At 40.7% G+C, this 13,683-nt stretch overlaps 1 protein-coding gene across 4 annotated transcripts in view; it reads right to left on the bottom strand.

Moving 5' to 3' along the window:
- The window catches only part of CERS6 (ceramide synthase 6), a 254,564-nt gene that overhangs the window by 55,393 nt on the left and 185,488 nt on the right, over window positions 1–13,683 (bottom strand). For all 4 annotated transcript variants that reach the window (XM_036422064.2, XM_036422062.2, XM_036422065.2 and 1 more), the window contains 2 exons: window positions 10,892–10,942; window positions 6,219–6,311 (listed from right to left, as the gene is read on the bottom strand). In XM_036422064.2, the coding sequence (XP_036277957.1) occupies window positions 6,219–6,311; window positions 10,892–10,942 (144 nt within the window). The remainder of the gene's footprint in view (window positions 1–6,218; window positions 6,312–10,891; window positions 10,943–13,683) is intronic.

Consider the following 13,683-nt stretch of genomic DNA (forward strand, 5'->3'; position numbering starts at 1 on the left):
AGGCACTCCCCAGAGTCATATTCTTAAAAAAGATTTAAAAATAAGATAGATGAGCAGTTCCCACCAAAGAGCTTTTTTATGTGGGTGATACCTATCAATATTTAACACATTAGACATTAAAATGGAAAAACTTTAAAAAGGTGTCAGAACACACTTATTTTAAAGTCCTTTATTTGTTACCATAAATATCTTCCCCTAAGTAACTACATTTTTCCAAAACTTAAAAATAAATGGTAAGAGTGCACTTGTTTACATGATTGCAAATCTCTTTGCTGTTTGGCTTAAGACAAGAGTTGGATTCTCATAACTGATGTTACTTTGGTTGAAGTACATAAAGAATGTACTTCAGTATGATACAGTTCGAAAATGAAGTATCTTGGTAGGCTTTTCAGACAGTTATGAATATTTTTCTTTGATTCTGTACCAAAACTTGAGAAGCAGGATATTCTTCAAGGTTAGTTGCAACGTGGAATTTAAAACCAGATCAATAAGCTTTTCATATTCTGTTACATAAAATCCTTTGCTCTGTCTTGACCTTTGAATTGATCTTAAACTCACGCATGGTTTTGTAGCATCATGCATTAGCCACTTGGAAAGTACTGAGCCAATGAAATATTTTGTTATTCAGTATTTTTCAAATCACAGGAATTAATGTCCTTACCAATCTCATGAGAAAAGTTTTAAAGCATTGAGATGCTATCAAGCTCTTGCTGGTGAATAGTTTTCCGAAAATCAAATTTTGCTTGAAAGCTTCGTTTTATTATTGACAATAAATGATGGTAATTGTTCTTTTGATGTAACTTGACAGGCTCATTCTGCATTTTCAAGAAAATATCTAGCCAAAACCGATTTGGCTTAGTGAATAGAGCATCAGCCTGCGGACTGAAAAGCCCCAGGTTCGATTCCGGTCAAGGGCATGTACCTTGGTTGTGGGCACATCCCCAGTAGAGGGTGTGCAAGAGGCAGCTGATTGATGTTTCTCTCTCCTCAATGTTTCTAATTCTCTCTTTCCCTTTCTCTCTGCAAAAACATTAATAAAATATATATAAAAAAAGAAAAGAAAATATCTACCAAAAACAAATGGTAATAACCATAGTTTGCCAGTCATTTGTTCAAGTAAAAGCAAGATTCCATGGGGAAAGAAGCAGTGAGTTCAGCTCACAATGCAAGGTGCTAACTGCATGTGGTTTTCTTGAGACACTATTATATGTCATTACACAGCAGCAGTTCTTCATATGTCCCATTTCATCACACAAAATATTTTTAAATGTATACACAAGAATGTAGATTTAATAAAATTAACACTTTTTACTGCTTCACCAAGAGCATTCTCGAGTAAAACTGACATTTGTTCTTCCTGCAAGCATGTGGCAATGAAGAATGACTGCTGATACAGTTTGGTGCCATTGCCAGCATTTTGGCCACTGTTACTTTTGCATTATCCATACAAATTTCAATGCAGTGAGAAAGGCAAATGACATCTTAGTATTATTCTGAAGACAGTTTTCAACTTGCAGTTCCCCTGAAAAGTCTTAGGGATCTCTTAAGTGTCTGCAGACCACACTTTGAGAACTTCTGATTTAGAAAAATTATTTCAAATATTGTTTTAGGAAATGATAACTAGCCATGTTATTAATAATAACTGCACCAGTCAGGATAAGCCCGATGATGTGGCAATCATGAATAAAGCCCTTGAAATCTCAGTGGTTTAAAACAAAGGCTTATTTCTTACCCACTGCATGTTACCATGTGGCTGAGGGTGGAGGTTCACTCTGTTCACCACAGTCACTCAGGGACCAGACTGAGGCAGCGGTCTCCATCTCAAATGTTACCAATCACTGTACTACAGGGGGAAAGAGTGTAGAGAGTCCCACACCAGCAGTCAAAGACTCTGGTACAAGAGTGACTCTAGTCAGTTCTGTTTCCAGCCTACCGGTCACAACCACAAGAGAGGTCATGGCTGAGAAGTACAATCCTACATGTGCCTGAGGGTAGAGAGCTGGCACTATCTGATGAACCACATTAAAGACCACAGCAATAGTTAACATTTGCTGAGCAGTAATTATGTGCCAGGCATTGTTCTAACAGCATGTAACACTTTATGCTGACAACACTCGGTTGAGGTAGGTTATATGAACTCCATTCTTTGGATCAGGCACAAAGAGGTAAAGTAACTTGCTCAAGGTCACACCAAGTGAGGAGTGGTGCCGGGCAGGTAGATGAACTCCAGAGCCCATGCCTTTAATCTCAAAGCCATACTGCCCATAATTCCTCCCCCGCTCCAGAAAAAAATGAGAAAAATAAGAACTTTCCCATAACAATAAATATAGAGGATTATCCTTTATTACAAGGTGTCCTCTCTCCTTGAAAATGTTCAAATGTCCTTTCCTTTAAGAATTCATGGTTACAAATGGAGGAAGTACTAAGAAAAAGGCTACCTTAAGTTAGTTCCTCTTCCTAATTAGTTTTGTTAATGTTAATGAACCAAAAGTACAAAAACTTGTGACCACTACGTTTTGGAGGTGTTTTTGTTTTTGATTTTAGCACTTTGTTTTGATTCAACCAAATTTTGGTCATTATGTGCCAAACAGAGGTACTATTCTAAGCTCTATTTGTCAAGCATTGTGCTAGATGGTTTCATGGACGTTATGCCATTCAATTCCATGCTATACAGCTTGCTTTATAAAAAGATTAAAGCATGCATTGTCTTCTACCCTGAATCCAACTGAAGCAGGAAAGATCTGGAGCATGACAGACCTCTCACAGGTGAGTAAAGCAGCCATAGGAATGGATGCCAGTTATTCTCTGAAAATATAAGTTTTGTCAATGAGCTTCTTGCTAAATTTAATCACCATACTTTTCTGTCGGAAATCTTTTACAAAATATAGTTTTTCTCTTAGGTTAAAGACCAGAAGAGCAACAGCTGATTTTACCAGCTGGACTTTGGAACTTGGCCATGGATGATTTCCTGAGAAGGACTCCAAACATGAGCCCGGCTCACTGGCCCATGGCCCAGACCTGTGAGTCCAACAGCTACTTAGTTGAAGGGGACATAGGGCTTAGACACAAGCAAGCTGTTCTGAGCTCTAGCACAGTCGTATTTATTAGTGTCCCTTAGAAAATTTAGATGTGAAGGAGAAATACTCATTGTGAACAGGTGCTAAAAACAGAATTTTAACAAAAATGAAGCCTTGAGAAATAAATATTTCAAGCAATGTTGAATACCAAGAGTATGCAAGATAGTGGAACAATTTCTATTTACAAAAAAGAAAGGAAGAAGAGAGAAAGAGGGAAGGAGAAAAGAATGAAGGGAAGCAAGAAGAAAAAGAGAAGGAAAAAAATCCTCAAAAAGGTTTACACATCTTGGTAGCTTATAATAGGATATTAGATTTATAAGTCATTTGAATTATTAGTCCAAATGACATCCTGACTAGTCCCTTCCCTCTTTTAGGGAAGATTAATAGTCTAAGTTGTCACTGACCAATTAAGAACCAACCCTAGAAATGATCAAGAGAGAGACAATGGGCTCTGTCATCAAAGGGATGAAAGGTTCTCCTCTCATTTTTAAATCCAGATTCTACTTTGAAACAGAGCAATTTAAAAATAAAAAAGAGCAATATTAGGACACTTCGAGAAGGGAAGAGTTTGTGAATATAAAAGCCATTTTAGAAAGACTGGTGAACCCATTAAATCACAAAAATGATTTCTAAATCTCATTTAGGGTACTGATTCTAACAGTTTAAGGTATGCATTTGGATCCAGTGTTTATAAACCTCGGTCCCTATTTGAGAAGTGGCTGTTCAAGCTCATTGTCATTTAAGTGGGACGCTAAGTAAACATGTGCATAACCTTTCTATTAACAACCCTACAAGTGGCCTTCAGAAGTTGACTTCTATACTCTGTTGTCAATGGGTGCCTTCAAATATTTCTACTCCCTAATTAGGAAGCAGGATCTTTTTTAGAGAGTTTGGTAAATAGTTCAAAATCTAGACGATGGGGAGTATATTTCGCAGCCAGCACATTCTATAAATCCTTGCTGCTGCCTGGAATGGCAGACCCTCCAAGGGGTAAGGTAATGAGGAAGGAGCCACTAAGAACTGCAGTGACAGCAAGATACAAAGGAAAAAAAGCGAGGGCTACAACTCACTAATGAGAGATGTCAACAGAGAGAAAGCCTTCCTTATTAAAACCTGTGCTGAGTAATAGTCTGGTAGTGGCCAAATTCCCATTTTGCACATGAAATAAGAATTATCCAGCTCTTGGCTCACTGAAAAGACACAGTAAATGTGTGATGAGAAAGCTCAAGCAAGCAGAGGGGCTTGGTGACTTTTAGTGCAGACATATCTCACTAGGACTAGGCTACTGGAAGCCATGGACAGTCAGTCTTGAAATCTCTTGGACTCTAGTTGGTACCCCTAATTCTCACTGAGCAAAAGAAAAACCAATACAATGACAAAGAGCTGAAAATTACAACCTTTGATGTCAGGAGCATGGCAAGGCAAGACAATGCAAAAACTGTGTACCTGTCTAATCTAAGAAGGAATCACAGTACTTTCCTTGATCAACTTGGGCTGAAATTCATTCCCAAATTGCACAACCTTGAAGAATGTACATAAACTTACTGTACATAAATTTTCTTAACTACAAAATAGGAAGAATATTTAAACGTTCTTCTTTGTTATACTCATGTTTTGTTCCTCGAAAGAAAAGAAAATGCATATTATTTGTTCTTAAAAAGGAAGGAAATTCTGATGCATGCTACAACATGGATGACCCTAAGGACATTAGGCTAAGTGAAATAAGCCCACCACCAAAGGACAAATATGGTCTAATTTCACTTTTATGAGGTCCCTAGAGCAGTCAAATTCATAGCAACAGAAAGTAAAATGGTGGTTGCCAGGAGCTTGGGTTGCGGGGAGGGGGAAGAGAATGAGAAATTATTGTTTAATGGATATAGAGTTTCGGTTTTGCAAGCTGAAAAGAATGTTGGAAACTGGTTGCACAACAACGTGAATGTATGTAACAGTACTGAACTGTACATGTAAAATGGTTAAGATGATAAATTTTATCTTTTATATTTTCACTAAAGATTTAAAAACTAAATAAGTAAAATATACAATGAGCCTGGCACACAGGAGATAATAAGACTACAAGTTCTGACTACATGAATGAAGAAGGCTCCTCATGTAAGACGAGGATATCTAATTGGGATTCTGTCCTTATAGGATCTTTAAACGTCCCCAGAAACTGGCCCGGCAAGTTTGGTGCAAGGAGTAAGGGAACCACAAGTTATGAGTGTCAATGAGTTACCCGCTACACCTAAGCCTTAGCCCTTACAGGGACCACCCACTTCTGAGAATCAGAGGACATACACCACATTAAGGCTGCGTAGCCACACAAAACACCACCTTTTGCCAGCTAAGTAAACGACTGCTGTGGGTCCATGGAAGGAGTGTACTCCGGAGCAGTGGTCGCCAACCGGTGGCCTGCAGACCATCGGTGGTCCGTGAGGTCCAAAAAGTTGGCTACCGCTGCTCTGGAGCACACAAGTGTGTGGAGCAAGGGCACTGAGATGCAGACCAGCAAACACAGCTTCGAAGGAACGATCCAAATATGGAAATCTGGAGACCATGGCATTATGAAAAACAAGCAGCGAAAAATCGAAAGTGCCACATGTCCAGAGGCTCGTGCGATGAGAAGTAGAATGAGCGGGCTTAACGCTCAGGGGGTCAAGAGTGCCCTCCACAGACGCCGGCGGAAGGAGGGGTGAAACCCAGATCACAGTTCATTTAGGATGTTGCCTTTTCATGACATCTTTTCATGTCAGTTAGCCCTTAAATTGGAGAAAAATTTCATTCTGTAGGGCTCGAACACGGAGATCTTAGTCTCTCCCGAGAGCGACAAATAAAAGTTTTCTTCTTTACTTAATCTGGAGAACAGAAGGACTTGTAAATCAGACTGAGAGAAATTACTGCTCTCGGGACTCATTGCTATATATTAATATTTTCATAGAGAAAAGAACACCAGGGAAGAGCTAAGAGACAAGGGGAACAAAACAGCACAAACAAAGATAGAGGACTTTATGTATCCAAGCAGAAAGCTGGACTAGCCTAGCGCTGCTGAGAAAACAGCGGGGAGTGCCCGTGGCTCTCCACCCCGCTGCCAGGGCCCATTAAAGACACCTGTCTGCAGGCACTTTACAACAGAACCCCACTTACCTTTCTTTTGATATCAGTGAACTGGGAAAACATTAAAGACCAATAAAACGACAGCTCCAGGATATAATAGTAGTGAAGGTCCGTTGTGAGTGGCTGAGGATCAAAGGAAAAAAAAAAAGAAAGGAAGATTAATAGTTAATAGGAAACCCCATTTGTGTCCCAAACCTCTCAAGCTCAGTGCTGAAAAGTGACATGGTCTTTTGCCCCCACAAATTATAGCCCCCCTCCCTTTGTGGATAAAGGGGGGCTCTGAAGCTTGCCCCTAATCCCTCTACTCTGCAGCCTGATGGCATTAGTTTTATCTCCAACCAAGAAAAGGGTCAGTCAGGATGAATGTTTGGTATCGATTCACTGTTTACTTCAACAATAGCATGTATGCTTCTTTGATGTGAATGTAAGATTCCTCAGGCGACCTAAAATATATATTCCAGTGCACACAACAAAAGAATACCCTGGCTAACTGCCGTGAGATTCCATGGCACAGGCACAGGGAGGGAGGTGACAGAACCTGGAGGACAACGCATGTCACTGAGGCCTCGTTCCCAGTTCTGCATTAATCAGATCTTTCTTTCATTACCCTGAGAATGTCAACAAAAGGCAATGCAAAAGCATTTCTTAAAAGATCAGAGGGACAAGGAAGCTGCCAAGAGATGCTGGGCTAGGCATCCAGCCAGGAAATCTGAGGTCAAGTCCCACCTCCGCAGCTTCGTAGGAAAACACTTGGGCCTTACTTAATTTACTGTAAAAGGAGGTGGCACCTGTTCTATCTGCCTCACAGGTCCAGAAGATCAGAGGCAGCAGAATGCAAGAATATTTCTTCTGCACATAACTCCATAAACACAAAACGAAAGTGTTCTTTGTTTTTTAAAACAACAAACACATTTTCAAAAAGTTATTCTTGTTTGTTGAAGTGTAATGAAATGTCTTACTTTACCAGAATGAATCAAAGACTTTTGAAGCTCGTCACACAAATATATCTACACACCTAGTAATAGTGCAGATGGTAAATACAATGGCAACTTAAATGCTCTGTAAACCAAGAGAAGCAAAACAAATCACTTTTATGAGAAGCTGGCACTCACTCAACCACCAACTCTGCTGACTTTACGCATAGGCATCTTGTCCCACTCACTGACCTTTGGCAACAGAGCACAGAGAGGACAGGATACTCTCCCCACCAGCAATCCTAAGCTCTGGGCATCTGTGTGTTTATCAAGTTCAGCACCACCCTGGAAGTGGCCTTTTAAAATTGAAGGTATTTGCGCCTGACCGGTGTGGCTTAGTGGTTGAGCATCGACCCATGAATCAGGAAGTCATGGTTCGATTACTGGTCAGGTCACATGCCCGGGTTGCAGGCTCCATTCCCAGTGGGGGTTGTACAGGAGGCAGCCAATGAATGATTCTTCTCATTATTGATGTTTCTATCTCTCTCACTCTCCTTTCCTCTTGGAAATATACATATATATATATATATATATATATATATATATATATATATATATTTAAAACTGGAGTTATTCTCAATGAGAGATGGCTACTCAGGTCAGAAGTATGGCAATGAAGTAAAAAAAAATTAAGTGCTGGCTTTAGGACCCTTGGAGCCAAGATTAAATGTCAGTTTTAATGAGAGTCACTTTCTTATTGCATCTCCATCTGGGAAAATGCCCCAGTGGGCTATAAGGACAAGTGAGAGCACTCTAGAAATTGCGGAGTTCATAAGAGAGCATCATATTAGAATAACTGCTATAGTTGTGGAGTCATTTGCAGTTGACAGAGCTTACCCATGCGATAATATCCTTGATGCTCTTAAAAGCCCTATGAGGTTAACACTATCATTTTCTAAATTGTATAGTCACAGGGAATTGCTGCCAGTTAATTCAGGTATGGAGGCTGACCCCAGGCCTCACATTGAGAGAGGGCTTGTGATAGCCACTAGGGCTTCCCCTCCCCACTTGTGCTCTTTATGACAAACTATACAAGGGCCAACAGAGGGCAACTTTGCATTATTTTAAACTTAAAATACACACATGTATATAAAAACCATTATGTATGTAATATACAGACATAAGGAGCAGTGTATCCTTAATAAAACTGAAATAGACCATTTCTCACCTAAAAATCTGTTCAATTATTTATGTAATATATGTGCTAAAGACACAATAAATCTGTTTCATGAGTATGGCTCATTTTTAAAAGTACTCTTTAGCAGGACCAGCATGGCTCAGGGGTTGAGTGTTGACCTAAGAACCAGGAGGTCAAGATTCGATTTCTGGTCAGAGCACATGTCCAGGTTTCAGGTTCAATTCCCAGTGTGGGGAGTGCGGGAGGCACCTGATCAATGATTCTTCTCATCATTGACATTTCTCTCTCTCTCTTCCTCTTCCTTCCTCTCTGAAATCAATAAAAATATATACATTTAAAAAAGTGCTCTTAAGGCATGAGACTGCCTCTGAACTATAACCTATATATTTATGTAAATATATTTATCCACACAACACTATAATTACATGCATAATAATTATTTGCTGTTTAATGTTTTTCCCCCACAAACATAAAAATAAAGCAAGGAAAGTATCAAGAATGAACACTGATCCTAGCTGGTTTGGCTCAATGGTCAGAGTGTTGGACTGTGGACTAAAGGGTCTCAGATTCAATTCCGGGCAAGGGCAAATACCAGGTTGCAGGGTGGATCCCCAGTTGGGGAAGGGGGGTACAGGAGGCAGCCAATCAATGATTCTCTCTCATCATTGATGTTTCTATCTCTCTCCCTCCCCCTACCTCTCTGAAATTTATATATATATATATATATATATATATATATAGAGAGAGAGAGAGAGAGAGAGAGAGAGAGAGAGAAAGAGAGAGAGAGAGAGAGAGAGAGAGAGAGAGAGAGAGAGAGAGAGAGAGAGAGAATGACCACTCTTTCCATGAGAGATTATGAACTGGTCCTAGATTTTGGGAGTTAATTGCCAAATTATTCATTAATAAGCAATGATGTCTTATCAGAAGAAGACAATCTTAATCTGAATCCCCACATATGGTATCTTTCCTTCTAAAGAAGCTTTTCATTTTATATAAACATAATTGTATATACCAGACAGACCCTCACATTATCAGGTGGAATCTATAGTTCTATCTGTGAAACAGTCTGCAGCAACATTTTGAGCCACTGCTCTAGCAAGTCGTTTTCTCAGAAATAAGCAATTGCTCAGCTCCCGCCATTAATGTGAAAGTTATTTCAGATCACATTACAGTTATGAAGAAGAGTGGGTATTACGTTTCATCTGGAATTTGTCTCAGTGCTGTTCACGGGGCGGAATTTACCTCATAAATGCAGTGCATTAGAGCAGCTGCCACGCCAGCAGTCGAGTTAAGGTTCCTGGAAGGCTTTGATGGGTTTTTATAAATAGAATTCTAGATATAGAGGGTTTTTTCCAATCAGTGTACCATTACAGGGCACAAGGGGAGCTGTAAATGACAATATTCCAAGTATTTAAGATAGTAAAACAGCAGTTGGGCCTGGGAATTACAATTGTGTTCAAGGGCGACTGGGTTTCAATGTTGCTTTAGTCTCTATGAAACGACCCTGAAATACTCAGCTCTCTCGCACCATGTTATGCTTATTTACATTATTTTTTTATTCTGAATAAACTACACGAAAGAGATAGAAATGCATTTCAACATGTCCCTAACCTTGAATTTGCCCAAGGAGTATCCAACACCAGTTCCCACCCCGTTCAGACACTGTGGGTGACAGAGAAGACACAGGGCATACCTGTTCCCCATTAACCTTATGTGCCCCAAAATTCATCCCTAACAAATCCCAACTCAAATATCCAAGATGCTTCTCATAATGTATGTCTCCTTACTGCATCACCAAAATACCTGGTTGAATTTGTTTCATATCCCAATCAATCTAGAAACTTTTCAGCAAGAAATTTCTAGAGAAGTCCCAACTTTGATATTCAAATAGTAACTGATCTAAGAACTAGCAGACACGCTAATGTTTCTGAATTCATGGACAGAGGCAAAGGTACATCAGTGGGCAGGAATCTGAAATACTCCCTTTCTGGAATACGATTCTAATCACATCTCATTTTCAATTATCTTTTTTTTCTTCTGTGAGTGAGGTGAGTGAGTGAGTGAGTGTGAGTGTGTGTGTGTGTGTGTGTGTGTGTGGCTATGTGTAATGGTACATGCCCATTTCTTCTGTGCTCAAGGAGATGGTGCTTGATTCACATACTGAGAGGCTACGCCTAAGCCACACCATGAACTGGAGTCAGCAGGCCTGCTACAGCTCCACACAAGCTTATCCCACTCGGTCCCGAGACAGGCCTGGGCTTTCGTCAGCCTTTCCTCAGTAATTAAAAGCAGATCAACTGTTAGAAACAGAAACCATCCACCTGCTGAACTGATTGTATCTTGCTCTCCAGCAAACGCACCTTTCCATACTTACTCCATCTGCTAAAGCAATTAAGCTCCGATTCTGAGCTTCACTTAGAACACAAACTACTTCCCACACTAGGCCACATGTAGCATCAAGCCACAGGGGTGGGGGCAGGGGACCAAAAAGCCAGGCGGCTGCCCAACCTAATGGACCTGCCTAAATCAGAAAACTCACCGAAGGAAGACACTGTATGTGTACAAAAACCCAGACAGCAATGGCTCCTTACCTGATAGGGGTAGTTGTACCAGCAGTGTCTTGTATTCCACAACCAGGGTGTCTAAAAAAAAATGACAAAGAAACATATTTTTACATATTTTGGAAAAGAAGCAGCATGATATATTTATGACAGGTCCTTCCACCAACCTGCAATATTTGGATATTTCAATAACCTACTGCTGTGAGAACTGAAGGACTTAAGAATACTATATATTTTTTTAAAATATATTTTATTGATTTTTGTACAGAGAGGAAGGGAGAGAGATAGAGAGTTAGAAACATCGATGAGAGAGAGTCATCGATCAGCTGCCTCTTGCACACCCCCCACTGGGGATATGCCCGCAACCAAGGTACATGCCCTTGACCGGAATCGAACCCGGGGCCCTTCAGTCCCCAAGCTGACGCTCTATCCATTGAGCCAAACCGGTCCCAGCAAGAATACTATATTAAAGCAATTAGTATCCCATCACATATTCTCCCTGGGTAATCTATACTCAACTGGTATTATTTCCGGCTACTTCTGGGATAGAGTCCTAGCTGGTGCTTAATACTTTGCTGGTCACAGAGAGACATTCCTGCTATGTAATGAGCCTCAGCAGCAGGGCCCTTCTAAACCAGATGCAAATCATCAACCTTATTGTTATCAATGAACAATGTACCCTAAAACTCCTCCAATCCAATGTTTACAAAATGCTATTAACCAATTGTTCCATGCCTTAAACAAGGCTTAGTAACAGGCAGGCATTTCAGTAGGACACCTCAGACTAATTCCAGGCCTAAAGGAATTAGCCCTTTGGGCACACTCCACCCCCTGACTCCTGGTCAAAGTCATAAAGACAAAACAATCATTCTTTTTTTTTTTTAAATATATTTTTTATTGATTTTTTATAGAGAGGAAGGGAGAGAGAGATAGAGAGCTAGAAATGTTGATGAGAGAGAAACATCGACCAGCTGCCTCCTGCACACACCCTACTGGGGATGTGCCCGCAACCAATGTACATGCCCTTGACCGGAATCGAACCTGGGACCTTTCAGTCCACAGACCAACGCTCTACCACTGAGCCAAACCAGTTTCGGCAAAAACAATCATTCTTGACTTCACAGCAATTACTTGGTTTACAGCAAGCATGTCAAATTCCCAGCTGCATGCAGCCCACAACAAATATTTTTGTGGCCTAGCCAATATAACGGTATGTAAGAAACGTTTTAATAAATTTTTTGTAACTTAAATTTTTACAATATCCTGTCATAGATAATTAAGAATAACGAACTACAATGTTCGCTAATGACTACTGACTACTATAATCGTGTTGCATTCATTTCCCTTATGTGCCTTATGCACAGGCGCACCATTTCTCTCCACTAACACTAGCAGCGAAATTTTAGCAGCCAATTGCCACGTCATTAGTCTTGGACTGACTTGTTTGGTGTGCGCAACAGGAAATATTTCACTTTTGGAGAACAAGAAAAATAGTTTATTTGCATTATGCTTATTAATTTGTGCAGTTATTCAGTGTCTAGTAAGTTAATGTTTTTTTTTTGTTTTTTTAGTAAGTTAATGTTAAAAAAAATTTATTAAAATGATCTATTATTTTATGTTAATGACTAGAGTCCCAATGCACAAAATTCATGCACGGGAAGGGGGAATTAGGGGGGAGGGATAGGTGTGTTTCAGCCCAGCCTGCACCCTCTCCAATCTGGGACATCTTTCTCACAATCCAGGACTGCTGGCTCCCAACCTCTCACCTGCCTTTGCCTGGTCCCCCCTAACTGCCCTCCCCTGTAGGCCTGCCCCCCCCCCACTTCCCTCCCCTGCAGGCCTGGTGTCTACCCCCCCCCCCCCAACTGCCCTCCCTGCTGGCCTGATTGCCCACAACTGCCCTCCCCAACAGACCTGGCCCCCAACTGTCCTCCTCCACTGTCCCAGTCACCCCTAACTGACCTCCCTGCTGGCCTGGTCCCCCCAACTGCCTTCCCCTGAAGGCCTGGTCCCCTGCAGGCCTGGTCCCCCCTAACTGCCCACCCCCCAACTGCCCTACCTTGCTGGTCTGGTCTCTCCCAACTGCCCACAACTGCCCTCCCCTCCAGGCCATCTTGTGTCCACATGGGGGCAGCCATCTTTGATTATATGGGGTGGCCATCTTGGGTCTTAGAGTGATGGTCAATTAGCATTTTACTCTTTTATTAGATAGAATTACTCATTTATTTCAGCCCTTTGTATTCAGCATGTCTCTATCAAAATAAACCTACGTTTCTATGAAAATTGAAGCTTTTGTTTTTTTGTGGCCCACATGTACTTAAACCTTGTTTATTGGGCACCTGTTAGCCTTTGAGTTTGACATACTTGGTTTACAACATTGTATAAGCAGATAGGACATCTAATTGTACACACAGATTCAACACATTTGTAATGAACAGGGAGGAGTTAGTGAAGATTTAAACAGACTGCTGAATAATCCAATGATACCAACACAAACTTTCTCATATTTTTGTCGTAAGTTTCTAATTCTTTTGCATCTCTGATCTATAGCTATAGCACTTTGTGGTACGCATCCATATACATTTTGATATATATCTATACACATTTGTTCATTTTTAAGGAACACAATCACTAATCCAATCCATATGTGTTTATGCATCTCAAAATGTCACTGAAAGCTTGGTGTCAGGTGTTATTTGTACTGACCTAACCTCCTTATTTCGTCCCAGATCCTATAAGATCAGGGTTGCTGCCCTCTATAGTGTGATCATGTGCCTGCCTCCCTCAAAGCAACACATATCCTTTCCCCCAGTACCAGTGAG

This window comes from Pipistrellus kuhlii, unplaced genomic scaffold (assembly GCF_014108245.1).
Source record: "Pipistrellus kuhlii isolate mPipKuh1 unplaced genomic scaffold, mPipKuh1.p scaffold_m20_p_7, whole genome shotgun sequence".
Lineage (NCBI taxonomy): Eukaryota > Metazoa > Chordata > Mammalia > Chiroptera > Vespertilionidae > Pipistrellus > Pipistrellus kuhlii.